At 53.4% G+C, this 11930-nt stretch overlaps 1 protein-coding gene across 1 annotated transcript; it reads left to right on the plus strand.

Annotated features, from left to right (window-relative positions):
* The first annotated feature begins 7308 nt into the window (after positions 1 to 7308).
* LOC123167943 (protein STAR1) lies at positions 7309 to 11692 on the plus strand. Its single transcript, XM_044585800.1, has 3 exons — positions 7309 to 7568; positions 7664 to 7996; positions 10999 to 11692. The coding sequence occupies exons 1-3, from the start codon at positions 7553 to 7555 to the stop codon at positions 11439 to 11441; spliced, it is 792 nt and encodes a 263-aa protein (XP_044441735.1). The 5' UTR covers positions 7309 to 7552; the 3' UTR covers positions 11442 to 11692.
* Positions 11693 to 11930: the final 238 nt, after the last annotated feature.

Genomic DNA, 11930 nt, shown 5'->3' on the forward strand with positions numbered 1-11930 from the left:
ACATTGCAAAGAGAAATAGGTCTATACTGGGTAATATTCTGAGGATTCTTTATTTTTGGTATGAGTACAATTACCGTTTTACTCACAACCTCCGGCATATAGCCACCATTTAGAAAACCAAAAACCGCTGATGTCACATCCTCCTTGATGAGCTCCCAATGGCGTTGATAAAACCCAACGTTGAAGCCATCCACACCTGGTGCTTTGGAGGGGCCCATTGAGAAAAGCGCAGCCCTGACTTTGTCCGCACAACAGGGTCGGAGAAGCCTAGCATTCATCTGATCATTCACCATCGCATGTACATGGTGCAGAACTACATCAATGTTTTTGTCATTTTGGGCCTGATACAATTCCTCATAGAAATTCTGCACTTCAGTATTGATTTCTTCCTTCTTCACACACAAAGTTCCATCCGCAACTTGTAAACACGTAATTCTATTCTGGCTTCTCCTTGCGGATGCTTGGGCGTGAAAGAAGCCCGTATTGCGGTCACTCGCTTTCAACCAACCAACCCTTGATCGTTGCCTTGCCATGATCTCTTGCTTATGTAGCAAATCTGAAAGTTGTCTAGCAAGTTCTCGCTCCCTACAAGAGGGACCATGAAATAGGGAATCATTCCTCTCTCTCTCTCTCTCTCTCTCTCATATTCTCTGTGGAGTTTCTTGATTCGGCGTTTGATGTCACCAAACTTTCTGTCTTTCCAACTAGTCAGACTCCCTTGCATTTGCATTAAGGCCTCATTAAGCTCCAGCAATCCTTCCCTTCCTGCGCCATTACACCAGGCTTCTGTCACCGCCTCCTCATATGATTCCTCGTTATGCCAAGCATCTCCTGCCCGCTCAGCGAGCGGACCCGTGCCAGCAACATACAATGGTTTGATCTGGGAGACCAAACATGTCGTACAAAGGTGCCTGCATACATCCGCATCATCTCAGGATCGGCGAGAAACCGATCCAATCTCACCTTTACATTAGCTTGGTCGTCTTGCAAATTATCCCATGTAAACGGCGTCCCTTGGAACCCCAAATCATGGAAACCACAAGAGTCCAGCACTTCACGGAACCCTTCCATCTGCTACTCTGGGCGATCATGCATACCAAAGTATTCAGAACCATGGATAATCTCATTCATGTCACCTCCACACAGCCACGACAAGTCACTTTGGGTCCGCAACCATCTTAACAATTCCCAGCTAGCTGAACGTTCACTGCGTTTTGCCTTTGCATAGAAACCAGTAAACCTCCAGACCTTGTTATCAGTCCCAACGTTTGTAACTTTTGCATCAATATGCTGATCAGACCGTGTCTCCACTTTAACCTCTACTCCCTTAGACAAAAATAGTGCCAAACCCTCACTGAGGCCAACATTGTCAACTGAAAAACTTCCTTCGAACCCAAGCATATTTGTTAGATCAGTCACACGATTACCCTTGATCTTTGTCTCACACAAAAAAACAAGGCCGGGCGCTTCTAGCCTCACAAGGTTGTGAAGCTCACGAACTGTCTCCGGGTTCCCAAGCCTGTGACAGTTCCAAGCTATTGCATTCATTCTGACGTCTGGGGCTGACTTGCAGTCTCCGCATCTGTATTTGCTGCCTCAAGCACGACCTTCTTCTTCTTCGAGTCTCTCCTATCATTTTACGACTCAACCTGTTGCTCCTCACTAGCTCTCTTATTATTCAGAGTGTCTTGATCCACAATCATTAGTGCACCCGTGGTATTTGTGTCTGTGTGATTCATATCAACCCTCCGGTACACTTCCCTGCTCCAGTTGCCTCCCCTTCCATTTGTACGACCTCCACCACGGGCGAAACCACCTCTGCCTCTTGCATTAAACGGATACACTGCATTATGAACTCTACCGGTTGTCTTTTTTGCCGGCGAAGTCACCTCATCCCCTTTCTCAACCTCCTCCTCCTCTGCTACAGTGCCCACTTGCCCTTTGAGCCGGTTTGTTGACCTTCATTACTAGCAGCAGGATCACCCCAGCCCTTAGCACGGTACGTCATATACCTTAGTGATTCGCAGTACAGTGGTCTCCCAAGCTCATCTCTCCCAGTAGGTGTTTGACACAGAGCTTCCGAGTGGCCAAGGAGCCCACACGAGAAGCAGAAGTACGACAAGTTTTCATACTATATATCAAAAAAATCCCGTAGTCCCTTTTTTGCGGACTCTAGTTGTACCCATCTCATCACAGGTTCATGCACATTGAGCCAAATCCTGGCCCTAACACAGTCACCACCCGCGTAGCCTTTGGCATCTGCATCTAGTTGCATGACATCTCCTACCATTGCCGCTATCCGTGCCGGCCATGGAGGACACAACAGATTAAACAGCAGGTTCACCACCTTTGCCCAGATCCTGATCTTATCAAAGCTAAGCTCTGACGGGCGTGATGTGATTTTAAAGATCTCCACCACCACACAGTGCTTACCAATAGTCCACGGCCCTCCTTCGAGCACCCGATCACGATCTCTCTTTCCTTCAAAGTTTGCCACAAACATGTTCTCCCCTCTGGATCGGAATTTCAAAGCCCTAGGGTTCCCCCATGCTGGACGGAGTGCATCTAAGATCGTACTAATATGTAGTACCCTGCGGTACAAGACTTTACCAATGATCGTCCATCCCAGATCCTCCGCCATGCCTTCCTCATCATCAACCACCATCGTAGCCTTCTCCTTATTTCTTAATCCCATCTTCTGGAATATCTGATCTACTCCCTCTTCCCGCCTGATCCCATCTGGATTTTGGTTGCTCGAACCAGCCATGTCCGCCCGAGCTGCAGTGCTACCTTCCTCACGCCCCAACCGTACACCAAGGGTGGGTAAGGATGCGAGGATCCCCCCTTGATCGCCCCGAGCGCACAGGCCGGAGAGCCGATGAGGAACTAGCAGCCGGTGGGCAAAACCCTAGCTTGGTACCGTGGAGATCGCAAAATCGCCTTCGTGCCACCGTGCTACTCGAACCCTAGAAAAACGGTTCGGAGCTTACCCCCACTAACGCACTTTTGGAAAACAGAAAAATAGAAGCCTCCTAAACTTGTTGTTGTTGTTGTTGTTACTGTTGTTGTACATTATAGAATAGAGGGAGTATGTATCACATACGTACTTAGAGCATCTACAAGCAGAATAGGCTAATATCAATCCCCAATCGTCATTGACCGAGGAGGTCTGTTTTGACCCTCTATTTATGCATGCATGCAACTATGTTCCCTATATCCTTTCCAAATTGTTCGATGCAATGCATATGATTGGTGGGATGAGGAGAGAAAGAGAAAAAAAAAGAGAAAAAGTGATCCGAGGTGGACCGCATCCTACATGGAGGACCGCCCAAACATGCCCGAACGTCCCCATATCCTCCCTTATTTAGTGTGGATATGGGGATTTGCGAACAATCCGATCATATGGGACAAAGTGGAAGGTGTTGGGTGACTTTTTTTCTTCTCTCTCCTATCCAGGCAGTGGTCGGACTATCCGATTGAACATTTGAGGGGTCCAATTTGCAGATGCTCTTATGGGCCATACCTTTTTATAGCATCTACAGCCGGTCCCTTTGAATCCTCCTTAAAAGTCCGCGGACACGCCTGATCAGTGACATGAGAGAAGAAAAAAGGTGACCCAACCGGACACCTCATATCATCCCTATGTGTCCGGGCTTGCCGTAAACCCTCATATTCACACCGAATATGCGAAGGACACGAGGCTTGTGGATGCGTCCGAAGGGTAAGTCCGTCACGTAGAACGCGGTCCATATAAATCATCTCTCTCTTTTTTTGTCTCTTCATTTTTATTGATGACTTACAAGTGACCGGACTAAAAAAAGAGAGCATGATTGCATTGCACGAACAATTAAAGACACATCCATCAATGTTTTATAATCGGATTTACCAAGTCTGGCTGGTCTTAGAGCAACTCTAGCGAACACCGCAAAACGCACGGACCCGCAAAATTCCAACTAGTATACGGGCTCGACCCATTTTTTGGCCAGAACAGAGCTCGTATACTCGTCCGGCCCATAAAAAATTTCACGGTGGCCCGCAAACCACCACCCGACGCGGTATATCTACGGGTTCACGGCGCAGATACGGATCGAAACCCCATCCCACCGCCGCCGCGATTCCCTGTGATTCCCCCAATCCCCTTTCTATTTCTCGCCGTCGGTGAGTCCAATCCCGCCGCCGAACACCACCATGTGGGGTGGAATGTGGAGCTCTGGCCACAGCTCTGGCGGGAGGGACGACCCCGAGTGCCAGTGCCGTGTCCGCGCGGACGGCGCAAGGAAGCGCGCGGCTAGGAAGTACACCAACAACGGCCTCCAGCCGCCGGAGTAGCTCCTCCGCCGCGAGACGGAGGAGTACGGCCGTCGACACGGGCTGATCTACTCCAGCGCGGGCTCCACCTCCGCCCTGGGGCGAGTCCTCGCACGCCGGCCCTCACATTAGTGAAAAGGGAGGCGGTGGATCTCCCGGCCCTCCGCGTGGTGAAGCGGGAGCTTGAGGCAGAGCCGGTGTTGCGGGGCGGTGGCGTCATCGGGCCAGAGGATTTCCTCCCCCCTGCCGAGGCGTAAGTCTTCGAGCGAGCAATCATGGCGCGCAGCGCGCGGAAGGAGGAGGAAGAGCAGCTGCGGCGGTCGCTTGCGAACCTCGACGATGTCCTCAAGCATTGGCTCGTGAAGGAGAAGGAATTCGTGGACAACCAAGACGCATGGTGCCGCGAGAAGAAGGCACAAGACGAGATGTATATCGACCGCGTCTCCGACGATGCCGACTGAGACGATGTCCGTCGCCGCCGCACCCGGATGGCTTCGTTGAGGCCGCCTATCCCCTTAGCTATTGTAAAATTTGGTGTATGTATGAATTATGTATGGTGATCAACTACTATGATGAACTCGTTCTTTTTGTCCCGTGAAGCCTTAAATTTAAAATTTACAGTTTCGTTTGAGGTTTCTATTCTTTCGCGGAGGTTTTGGGTACCGAATTGTAAACAGTCCGCGCTTTGTGGGGTCGGTTAGGCCAATTCCACCGCGCGACCCCATCCTGTCCGTCCCCGTCCGTTTGGGGTAAAAGGGACAAACCGGTCGGCCCAGCGCTCGACGGCCCGGACCGATCTGGTCCGTTTTGTGTCCGGGCCGACCCATTTCGAGCGCAAACATGCGCCGGGTTTGAGTCGCGGCGGACAGCAAACGGACGCGTCGCTCGTCCACGCCGGGGCCGCGTGGCAGGCGGCCACCTAGCTCCCACCCGCCAACATCAATGCGCACGCGCGGCCAGCCCCGCCGGTCATCTGCCTAGGCGAACGGTCGCGGTCCTTCTTAAATGGGGAAGCCCTGGACCGGTCGTCGTCCACACTCCTCACTCCACCCCGCGGCCTCCTCGAAACTCGACAGCACCAAACCCTAGCCTCGAACTCGCCGGCCGGCCGCCTCGCAGCCATGGGGCTCTGGAACTACGGCCGCAAGGGGAAGCACGACCGCGAGGCTGGCTCCTCGTCGGGACGCCGCCGTGGCTCCATGAAAAAGAAGGAGCCCGCATTGCCACCGCGTCGGGCCCCCGCGCCTGCCCCCTTCACCATTGGCCCTAGGGCCGCCGGCGAGCGCGACCGGCAGTACATCAACGCTGATGTATGCCAGCGCTACTGGGAGACGAGGACGTCGATCCCGTGGAGCGATGTCCACCTCCCCAACAATTGCATCGTCCCAGGCTCTTTTTTTAAGTCATTTTATTTTAGTTTTTCTGTTTTTTTTATCATGTCCAACACAGACATGATTTGGGGTGCGGCCGCGCGCTGGGCGCACCCACGACCCAACGGACAGGGGCGGACATGGACGAACCCATTACCGCCCTAAAGGGACAAAATCCGACCAAACCGGACATACGTTTGGGGTCGTGCGGTGAAGTTGGCCTTAGGGCGTGTTTGGTTGCCTGGGTAAAGCCCAACCAGGCCCACGCAAGAGGCCCGTTTGGTTGCCTGGTTTCACTGTTGGCCCTGCATCGCACGCTTCTTAAAGCAGTCCAGAGCCTGGTTCGCTGGAAACCCAGGAATCAGCAGTTTCTCGTGAGCCAGGTCGAGCTGAGCGCAACCGAGTGGGCCCTTGCACGAGTGGGGACGGGAGGGATGCGAGGCGTTTACGTGGTGTCTTCTTCAACCTCCAGTAAGCTCCTCTCTAATCTCCTCTCTTCCATGCCTCTCTAATCTACACAACGATGCTTCCATTCGTGGTAAGCTCTACACGAAAAAGATGCACCTCGATGCCACGGTTCCATTCAGGCGATCGGTTCGTAGTTTCGTCGGCCGTAAGTTCTTAATCTCGTCTTCCCGTTTGGAGCTATTCTGGACGAATTTTGTCAGATTCGTCGCACACGATCGATCATTTGAAATTTCCTTTGATCAACAGCCTAATCTCACAGTTCCTCACAAAATTCGTGTTGTAAGTTTTTGGTTTCGACGATCGTAGCTGCATCTCTCTTTGAACAGCAGTGTACTGCACTGACGCCCCATGTCGAGCTCCTCAGTCCTCTGCTCAAAGCCCTCCTATTCGTCCCTCTCGACGCCGACGCCCTTCCCCTTGATCTACTTGCACGCGTCCTACTACACTAGAGTCGTTTCCGGCGTAGCTCATCTCGGCCTACTCTCTGTCGTCCTCCTACTGCACTAACGCTGCAATGGCGCGCTCACTGCTTCTTGTGTCCTCTGCCTCCGTGCACACTGCAGTTCGCCGCGCCGCCGACGGGGTCGATCATCTTAGCCTCCTCTCTCTCGCCCTACTACACTGGAGTCATTTCATCTCGGCCTCCTCTCTCGTCCACTGCACTGACGATAGCATGGCGCAGGCACTGCATTCTCCTCCTCTGTCGCGACTGTCTTTGCGCGAGCACCACAACTAGTTCGCCGACGGGGTCGCTCGTCCACGACTCCATGCTCGTCATGTCGGACACGGCGCCACGACCACTATCCACCGCAGTCGCCATGGTCCGGCGCACACTGCATTTCTTCTCCTCCTTCCTCTGCTACCTCTTAACCCTGTGTACTAAGTGCAAGTGCTAAATCTTAATCATACCTCATGCGGGCAACCAAACAACATGTAGTTGCATGCGTCGAGACAATGCAGGCAACCAAACAACATGCCAAAGTTGATCCACTAATGCAGGCAACCAAACAACTTGCAGATGTCGCATATTAGACTGTTTTTCGAGAGCCAGGCTGAGTGGAGAAGCGTATGCAATGCGGGTACTGTTGTCGACGGCAACCAAACACGCCCTTAGAGTTGCTCTTATCTGCCGTTCCTCCGCCAACACGAGTCCAGACTCCAGTCCAGTTCAGTGCAGAGGTGGCGGCCGTCACCGGATGCCACCGTTCTCGTGAGTCAGGCACGCAAAAAAGCCGCCCGCCCACCTCGGTTGGAGCCCCGAATCCTCTTGGAAAAGCTAATAGTAAAAGGGGACGCGTCATATCCGACGCTACGCTCCACCCGGCGCGCACTCTCTTCCCCCGTCTCCGCTCCTTTGCGCTGCGAGCTTCTCTCCTCTCCCGCGATCTCCTCCACTCCACGATCGAATGGGCTCAGCTTCAGGTAATCCTACAGAGCAAACTCGAGAAGTATGCCAATTATGAGATTCTTTTGCTTTGTATGGCTGATGATCCATCGTCGTTGCCGTGCACTTGCAGATGATAGCAGGGAGCACCTGCTGGACGTGGGCGCCCTCGCCGCCGACGGCGCAGCAGGGCCCAAGATACGGGTGCGCGGGCTGCGGCGGCGGTCGGAGGCGAGCGGCGAGGAGATCCTGCGCGGGGTGGACCTGGACGTGCCGCGCGGGGTGGTGATGGGCGTCATCGGCCCCAGCGGCAGCGGCAAGTCCACGCTGCTCCGCGCGCTCAACCGCCTCTGGGAGCCCGCCCCCGGCGCCGTCACCCTCGACGGCGCCGACATCTGCGGCATGGACGTCCTCGCGCTCCGCCGCAAGGTCGGCATGCTCTTCCAGCTCCCCGCCATGTTCGACGGTATGTGCGTGCGTGCCTCCTTGCTCCTGAAGTTCTGTCGCAGAGTTGAAATGCTCAGATTGGTTTCCCCCCAAAGAGTTGAAATTGCATAGTGTAGACTTTGCTTGCTGTAAAATCAGTTGGTCCATGGCTGGATGTGGTGATAAAAGTGGGGAACATCCCTGTCAAGACCAGTAACCATTAACCAAGTTGAGCCAATCAACCAAAGGTAGTGGGCGGTGACCATTGAGGGGAGGCTTCAGTCTTTCAGGTTCTTTTGGACCTCATCAATCGTGATAAACATTTTTCTATCGGGGCGTGGAGACGCAAACTTTTGCGTTCTATCGAAAAACCAAACCAATGGTGATAAACCTAAGACCATCCTACATCATCTGCAAACCTACTGATAACTTCGGAATTTCGATTAAACTATACCTTAACCATCGCCAAACAAATGTAGGGGCCGTGTAGAGGGCAGAGGATAATAGGGGTGGGCAAGCATGTTTTGTGCCAGCATTTACTGAGAATCGATATTTAATTTATGATGATGGTGGTGCATTGCTGCAGTTGTTTATTTATATACTTTAGGATGAGGTACAGGCTATTGTTAAGCTATCAGGAGTGCATGATACGTTGACAAAGTTAAGCTGAATCTTTGAAGATGCCAAATGAGCATTCGCAATTACTTATCACATATCACATACTAGGATGATAGCAAAACCGCGAAAGTATGGCTCTTCGATTAGAATAAAGCATAACTTTATGATGGGAGATATCTGCTGCCTAGATGTAAAATAGTATCATTGTTGTAACTTATGACCGTCATTAGGCACATTGCCATGCATGAAAATGAACGATTATCTTATTGTCAATCAACTACTGCTCCTCCCCCTCGCGTCGCCTCCCCTGCGGGCGGCTTGGGAGGGATCAGCCGCCGCCGCCGCCGCCTAGTAACCCTCCAGCGCCCTTCTCCCCCTCCGCCGCTGCCGATGGTCGGCGCCTGGCAAAGCCCGTGTGTGCGACGACGGCGGCGGAGGGTCTCTCCTCCCTCTCCCGGGTCCGCGGCGGCGCGGGCGTCCTGATCCGCGGGGTGCGGCCCTCCCGGCGGTGTGGCGGATCCCGGAGGCGGCGGGCTCGCGGCGGTGCACGGACGCCCAGATCCATGGGTGTGGGACTCCCGGTAGCGTGCGGGCTCCCGGCGGCGGCGGGATCGGTTGACGACGGGTTTGGGCGATGGCGACGGCCGCTCGGTGCCGGATCTCGTCGCTCGTGGCGGATCTCGCCACTCCGGCCATCGTGGAGGAACCTGGACCTAGGGCAGCGGCCCCGTTAGGCATGGCGACGGCGTCCTCGGCTGGTGACATTTGCGAGTGGTGGATGGACGACGTCTTGACCGCATGGGCGGTGAGGTGCCGGTGGATCTCCGCGCTGCAGGCTCTCTCCCGCTGCACTTGGTGGCTTACGATCGCGGTCATCGGCCTCGATGCGTTCGCGGGGGCTGGTAGAGGTGCCATCGGACCGGAGGAAACTCTGGGTGACTCGTTCATCCCGACGGTGGCAACGACCAGGGCCGCCGTTCTCCTCCTTGCAGGCGCCGTCGAGGTCCCTGCCCTCCACCCCGACCCCATGCCCGAGTGAAAACCCAAAATCTCCTTAGATTGGGCGGCGGCGGCACTGTGTGTGTCGTACCCTTCTTGGAGGCGCCGCCTGGGGCGTTTGGGTGCTCGGTTAGAGGAACTGCAGGCGGAGGAGATGGGACCAGTGGCAACAGGCGGCGTTCGCGACGGAGGAGCGGCGTGGCATCTGGCAGCTCGACAACGGCGGGTCTCGGCGGCATGGAGTAGCGGGGTCTCGCCGGTGGGCATGTGCTGATGGACGAGCGCAGGATGGTGGCGTTGTCTGGCATCATGGTGGCGTCGACGACAGCTAGACCGGGCAAGGTAGATGCAGCAGTACAACACTGAAGATGGATTGGTGGCAGGTGGCTGCGGCGGCCTCATACCCGACAGGCGTCCTGGTTGAGGAGTACGCCGGACTGATGGGTGCCCCATACCCGGCAGGAGTCCTGGTTGGGACCTCAGGTCTTAGATGTTAAGTTTGGCTGCGAGGTCTGTTTGGTACTAGGCCCAGACTATCAGCATCCCTTCATCAACTGGATAAGAGTAGCGACAGATGTTGCCTACACGGTGGCTTTAGTCTTACTGTTGTATGACTTTATAAGGTCTTGTGTGAATAATTAATAAAGTGGCTGCATGCATCGTCCAGATGCAGAGGCCGGGGGTCCTCCTCTTCTAAAAGAAATAGTTTATTGAAATCACTTCGGAAGTTCTGTTATCAAGGTGCAAGGGCAATGCAGACAGAGTTTTTCAGGGTGGTGGACATGTGCAGCACGAATTCTGCTTCATAAATTAGTCAATCAGGCAGGTATAAAATACCTAGAATACATTTTATATGACTTCATACTAGGTGCGGAGAGCATTGACTTTATGAGCTCTACACGCCTTGTCCATGTAAAACTGGATCGACATTTTACTATGCAATTGTACTCCTTTGCTACTGCCATTTGAATATTACGTGCACAATGTCATCTGGTAATGTGACGGTCAGTAAAGTAACGGTGTGCTAGACTTGTTCCAAGCTTCAAAGAAAAGATAAATATGTAACACTTGGTAGTATAATATCTCTGTCCGACAATAAAAATTCTAAAATACGGCTTTAAATCAGTCTAATAAAGCTGCCTTTTAACTAAATGCTGCGACAGTTTTGCAGGTATTGAGTTAAGCACCAAGAAAGCTTATACAGTACATTTTTTTATAGAAAAGGAATGGACACTGATACATGAAAACTACTAGCACTGTTACATAATTTCTTTGGTATTAACAAAGATGCAAAATTAGGTAATGCATATAAGAGAACAGAAGTTTCGGATTTTTAGCTGATGACTGACATCTGGTTGCATCCAACCAAAGGAAAGGAGACCTCTGAAATCTGAATGATTATGTTGTTCCCGTGTGCTGCTCCAGGGAGCGTGGGGGACAACGTGCGGTACGGGCCACAGCTGCGCGGCAAGAAGCTCAGCGAGGCGGAGGTGAAGAGCCTGCTGAGCCTGTCGGACCTCGACCCGGCGCTGTCCTCCCGGCCGGCGTCGGAGCTGTCCGTCGGGCAGGCGCAGCGCGTGGCCCTGGCCCGCACCCTCGCCAACGACCCGGAGGTGCTGCTGCTGGACGAGCCGACCAGCGCGCTGGACCCGATCTCGACGCAGAACATCGAGGAGGCCATCGTGCGGCTGAAGACGGCGAGGGGGCTCACCACCGTGATCGTCTCGCACAGCGTGAAGCAGATCCAGCGGATCGCCGACCTGGTCTGCCTCGTCGTCGACGGCGAGGTCGTGGAGGTGCTCGCGCCGTCCGCCCTCTCCGAGGCCAAGCACCCCATGGCCCGGCGCTTCCTGGAGCTCAGCAGCTGAATATCTTTGTTTCGCTGTCGAGAACGTCATTGTCCAGTGTCGGCCGACCTCTGCTTAATTCGGACACACCGCTGTAATCTTGCTTCATTCCGTCATGCCGCTGTAATCTTGCTACGACCGGTGAACGCTGTGCGCGATTTGACGGGAGACGAGCTGCTGTACGTGCGTAAATGTACGAGATGTAGCAGACAGGAGTGCGTGTGCGGACAAAGACTCTTGCAATAATCTTTATTAATGCCGTTGCAGAATTCTGAACTTCTGTAATCCACGGAGGCTTTTGAATGTGGGAGTTTTTTGTGATCACCAATAAGGGCTGTTTTTTGTGATCACCAATACTCCAATAGTTTAGTGGGAAAAGAGGAGCTGTTGGAGTTCTTTTACTAGGAGGAAAGGAGAGCGGTTAAAGATGCTCCTACAGCACTCCCCGATAAATCGTTCCAAATATGGTGTTATTGAAGTTGCCACAATACAAGACAGGGTATGCTTTTG

The sequence above is a fragment of the Triticum aestivum genome, chromosome 7D, assembly GCF_018294505.1.
Source record: "Triticum aestivum cultivar Chinese Spring chromosome 7D, IWGSC CS RefSeq v2.1, whole genome shotgun sequence".
Lineage (NCBI taxonomy): Eukaryota > Viridiplantae > Streptophyta > Magnoliopsida > Poales > Poaceae > Triticum > Triticum aestivum.